A 4992-nucleotide genomic window follows, 5' to 3' on the forward strand; every position below is an offset into this window, starting at 1 on the left:
AGATTTGGAGTGTCGGCCCATTACTGGGCGGCTTACTTTCTGCTTCCGGTCACGTGACGGGGCAACACCACACATTCCCATCGCTACTCCTGCTCGGTCCGCAGACCGACACGTAACTCCTCGGCCCTCAACCAAACTGCTCGGGGCACGTTCTTTCCGCGCTCTTGGCTCTCACGCGCAGGCCTATGACAGCTAGACGGGAGTACACAGTCCTGCCTCTAGACTGCTAAGTGATGGCTATACTGACCAGTTAACAAGCGGCAGCGTGGTCTCGTCCCCGCCTCCGAGCCTGACAGACAGTGACTCAAACCTATCGCTCTTCCGAAGTGTCGTATTGGTCCGGAGCCAGCCAATGGGGAGCGGTCCGGGAGGCAAACCCGGCCACTGCCAGGGTTGGGTGCGCCACTGAACGGATGGCTGAGGGAGCCGAGCGGATTGCTTAGGAACACCGGCTAGGTGAGAAGGCCGTAGGATGGATTTTGAAAATTAGCGGCAGGTGCAGTCCAGGGCGTTGGTGGGGCTGAACGAAGTGGGGAGGCAGGGCTTTAAGAGCAGGGGTGGAAAATAGAGTTTAGGGCCTTGCAGAGGAGGGGGCGTGGGGTGTGGTGTGGGGACATCCTGGATGGAAGGATGTCAAGGCGTGGGGAGGGAACGTAGGGCCGGTGGTCGGGGTGGGCATGCGCTTAGGCCAGGAGGGCGTGGGAAAGACTGGGTCCTGGGCCTAGCTCTGGAGGCGAAGGCGCACGTTGGAAGTGGTGGGATGTCCCGCGGTGGGTGGTATCAGAGGTGTGCAGTTTCGTGAGGGTGGGAAAGAGCGGGAGGTGGAACCTGCAAGAGAGAGCAGGAGGGAGGGCAGTGGAGTAAAGGAGTGTGAGAGGATGTCGAAACGTGTGTGGGAAAATTGGGCTGGGGAAGTTGCAGTCTTCGAAACTGGAGCTAGAGTGGGACTTGCGGGGCACAGTTGGAGGAGAACAGATGCTAAGTGTTTTAAGAAAAGTGTCTCTACTCTTATTTACTTTGGCGGTGTGCGGTATGATGAAAGAGCACACGATGAAAACTTTACCGTCCTGCCTTAAATTACCAGCTCCTTTACTCAGTTTTCAGGCAGAGGGCCTAGCATTCTCACTTCCTCTGCTTACTGTTTGGTGTGTGGCTCATATCAACTCAGTGGTGTTAAGTTTATTTCCATTTCAGACATTCCAGAAAACAGCTACAAACCTGAGAGAGATGGCTGGATTGTTGACTTCCCCGAGTTAGGTCTTTATTTTTGATTGCATGATAAGGTTTTCCTTTGGGATTATACTTAAACACACATCTAGAACTGCTCTTCTGGGACAGTTAATTATGGAAAAGATGTTGACTTCTCAGTGTTAGAGCTAGGAATGTGTGATTCTTCATGCCTTCCACCTAGTCCAGTGTTACTTTTTACTCCAGTAATAGTGGGAAAAAGATAAGGGTAGGGGGTAGCCAAAGGTTGGTTAGCAGATACACAAGTACAGCTAGATAAGAGGAATAAGTTCTAGTGTTCTGTAGCACTATAGGGTTGATTATAATTAACAAGAATTTATTGTATGTAGCTAGAAGAGTAGATTTTGAATGTTCCCAACATAAAAAAAAATGATAAATGTTTGAGGTGATGGATGTGCTAATTATCCTGATTTGATCATTATACATTGTATGTGTATTGAAATGTCACACTGTACCCCATAAATATGTACAATTATTATGTGTCAATTAAAAATAATAATAAAAGCAAAAAAAGATCAGGAGGGATGCAGGTTCTTTTTTTTCCCTGCATAGCCTTGTACAATGTTACCTGTCCTTTGTTACTATATTTTTTTATCACGTAGTCCTCGATAAGCTTATCGTTTAAGAAGGTAGTAGCTATCTTATACAGACAAAGCTAACCTCCTGTGGTTAATGCTATATCAATAATTCTTGTCCATCAAGTGATTACCATTCTGAACTATCTGTGGACTGCTTCCCTCAACATTTCATTTTATTTTATTATTTATTTATTTATTTTTTAGAGACAGGGTCTTGTTCCGTCATCTAGGCTGGAGTGAAGTGGTGCAGTTGTAGCTCACTGCAACCTTGAACCCCTGGGCTTAAGTGATCTTCCTGCCTTAGCTTCCCAAGTAGCTGGGACTACAGGCATGCACCACCATGCCTGGCTGATTTTTGTTTGTTTGTCTGATTGTTTTTTGTAGAGATAGGGTCTTACTCTGTTGCCCAGGCTGGTCATGAACTCCTGGGTTCAAGTGATCCTCCTACCTTGGCCCCCAAAGTGCTGGGCTTACAGGCATGAGCTACTGCATCCAGCCAACATTTTATTTTAATCTAGTTTTTTTCTCTGACCTTTTTCTGCTTCAGTAGGAAATATTTATTTTCTTTTCCCTCCAGATTATCATCTGCTGCCATGAACCAAATCTCTCTTTCATGGAATCAGTTGCTTAAATCAGCAGTGTCAGTTACAGAGATGCCTTGAAACAGATAATTGGAAGTGGGTATAGATCTGAGCGGTAGCTACAGTGTGATGTATGGGATTGAAAGTACAGTGATTTGTGTATCTCCTCCTCTTCTGTGTGCAGGATCATACCTGTATTAGTGATCAGTCCTGCTCTTTAGTTGACCCTATAGCCCCGTCGGGATTTGAAACAGGAAGAAGCTTGTAGCCAGTCAGTTGAAGCTTAAATTTAGGGCTGGAAATTGTGCTTATTCAGTTGCGACTTCTATTTTTCCTTTTTATATGTTCACTTTTGTACTCAATGTTCATTCCCTGCTTTTTTCCCATACATTCCTGCGTTTTCCTGAATGCTTTCTTTCTTCGTTTTATTATTTTTTTCTCTTTCTAATCTTTCCTATTTATTTTCGCATCTTTTCCCTTTTGTAACATACTATTGCCAATCATGCTTATGTACTTGTTAGGTCTGAGAAAGTGGGAAACAGAACTATGGGTGGTATATTCTGATCACTCCATTTTAGTTTTGACACATAGACCTGACTTGTGCCTACTTCCTTGCCAGTAGATCATACTTTAGGCAAGGCTAGGGTATTGGTATTAGCCTTGACCCTCTCTGGTGTTTTCACTAGCTCATATGTCCTTTATGGTTTTCTGCCACCATAAAATATGAAAGTTAAGTAATTTGAAGGTGTTCAATATCCCACAGTCTTGACTTTTCCATTTCAGCTATTTGAGTGTCATCCGTTGCCACCCATTGATGTCAAGATGACTAAGCTTGGATTTTTGCGATTGTCCTATGAGAAGCAGGACACACTTTTGAAGCTTCTCATTCTGTCAATGGCTGCCGTGTTATGTGAGTGTGCACATGGACCTTTCTTTGCGAAAGGAGAAAATCTTGAAAAAATTTGAAAGTGGCTTTCTTAAAATGCCTTGCTCTTTTTAGAAGATTGCTATGTTTTTCCTCCCTCATCAGTATAATTTTATGAAGGCAAAATAAAAGAAATGTAAGGAATATAAAAATCAGGGCTGCGATCATCTGGGAAAGAATGGAAAGCATGCTGTGCTAATTCTGTGTTTTCAAAGGGCTGAAAGAGATATTGGGGAACCCTGGGCACTGAATTTGGTAAAAAATAATTATCTTCAATTTAGATACCTTAGTATTTTTGAAAGTTTCTTGAGAACTAGCTCTGTTGTTTAGATTTTCTGGCTCTTCATGAGTCATAAGTATATCTTGTGTTGCTTGCCATACCTCTTAGTTTTCTCCAAGGTTAAGGTTAGTTCTGTGTGCGTGGGAAGAGTCAACACGTATAAAAGATCACCATGTAAGTTGAGTTCAGTATTAGTAGGTGAATGTAATGTTACGGGCTTTGTAGTGGTTAACTATGTCCTACCTAAGTGGAAAATGTAGAAATGTTTCATTTATATGGGGAGAGATGGATAAAGACTTTATTCAGGGATTATTTTATATTTTTTGTGACCTCTGTGCTGGATAATACTATTTTCTCTGTAATACTCCTATATCTGCTATTGTTCTTTCATGGCACATTACAATTAAAATATTAATTCTGTGATTTTTGCAGCTTTCTCCACTCGTCTCTTTGCTGTCCTGAGATTTGAAAGTGTTATCCACGAGTTTGATCCGTGAGTACCTTTGCTTGATCTGGCATTACTTCCTTTGCGAGGCATCCAGGTTCATGAGTTTCAGATTCAAATTCCAGGCAGCTCTCAGTGACGGTAATGTGCTTCTAGTACATTTAAGGGAAAAAAAACCCTTCAAGTTTTCCAAAGGAGATAGTTATCTTCCTTTGAATCATTTCTGTTGGAAATGACCAAGTAAGTCTCTCAAACTTAAAAAGTGTGAGAGGCGTTGGCTGCGTATGGTGGCTTGTGCCTTTATTCCCAGCTATTAAGGACACTGAGGTGGGAGGATCTCTTGAGCCTAGTAGTTCGAGATCAGCCTGGGCAACATAGTGAGAACCTTGTCTCAAAAAAAGAAAAAAAAGGAAAAGAAAGAAAGAAAAAGAAGGGAACCAAGTTGGGCATGGTAGCATGTGCCTGTAGTCCCAGCTACTCAGAAGGCTGAGGCAGGAGGATTGCTTGAGCCTAGGAGTTCATGGCCATAGCGCACCATGATCATGCCTGTGAATAGCCCTTTCATTCACAACGTAGCAAGACCCTGTCTCTGAAAAAATAAATAAAATGGGAGAGGCATTGCTAGTATGTCTGCTTATCACTTAAGAGCTGGCTAGACTGACAGAAGTCTGGCTTCTCAGTTTGGTCACGAGTTAGTGTTGGCGAGTGAGGGAAAGGGGCATGTATGTATCCAAGGCTGAAATCATGAACTTGAGATTCGTAACTTTTTTTTTTCTGTTTAACAATTTATATGATAGGCCGGGCACGGGGGCTCATGCCTATAGTCCTAGTGCTCTGGAAGGCTGAGGTGGGAGGATCGCTTGAGCTCAGGAGTTCAAGACCAGCCTGAGCAACAGTGAGACCCTGTCTCTACTAAAAAATAGGAAAAATTAGCC

At 43.3% G+C, this 4992-nt stretch overlaps 1 protein-coding gene across 1 annotated transcript in view; it reads left to right on the forward strand.

The window, feature by feature from the left end:
- Window positions 1-333: 333 nt before the first annotated feature.
- STT3A (STT3A, subunit of the oligosaccharyltransferase complex (catalytic)) overlaps window positions 334-4992 on the forward strand; it is a 48728-nt gene continuing 44069 nt past the window's right edge. Inside the window, exons 1-3 of the mRNA XM_012658144.1 lie at window positions 334-456; window positions 3191-3317; window positions 4045-4105. Of these exons, the coding sequence (XP_012513598.1) occupies window positions 3230-3317; window positions 4045-4105 (149 nt within the window). The 5' untranslated portion in view covers window positions 334-456; window positions 3191-3229. The remainder of the gene's footprint in view (window positions 457-3190; window positions 3318-4044; window positions 4106-4992) is intronic.

Source organism: Propithecus coquereli, unplaced genomic scaffold, assembly GCF_000956105.1.
Source record: "Propithecus coquereli isolate 6110/MARCELLA unplaced genomic scaffold, Pcoq_1.0 Scaffold575, whole genome shotgun sequence".
NCBI lineage: Eukaryota > Metazoa > Chordata > Mammalia > Primates > Indriidae > Propithecus > Propithecus coquereli.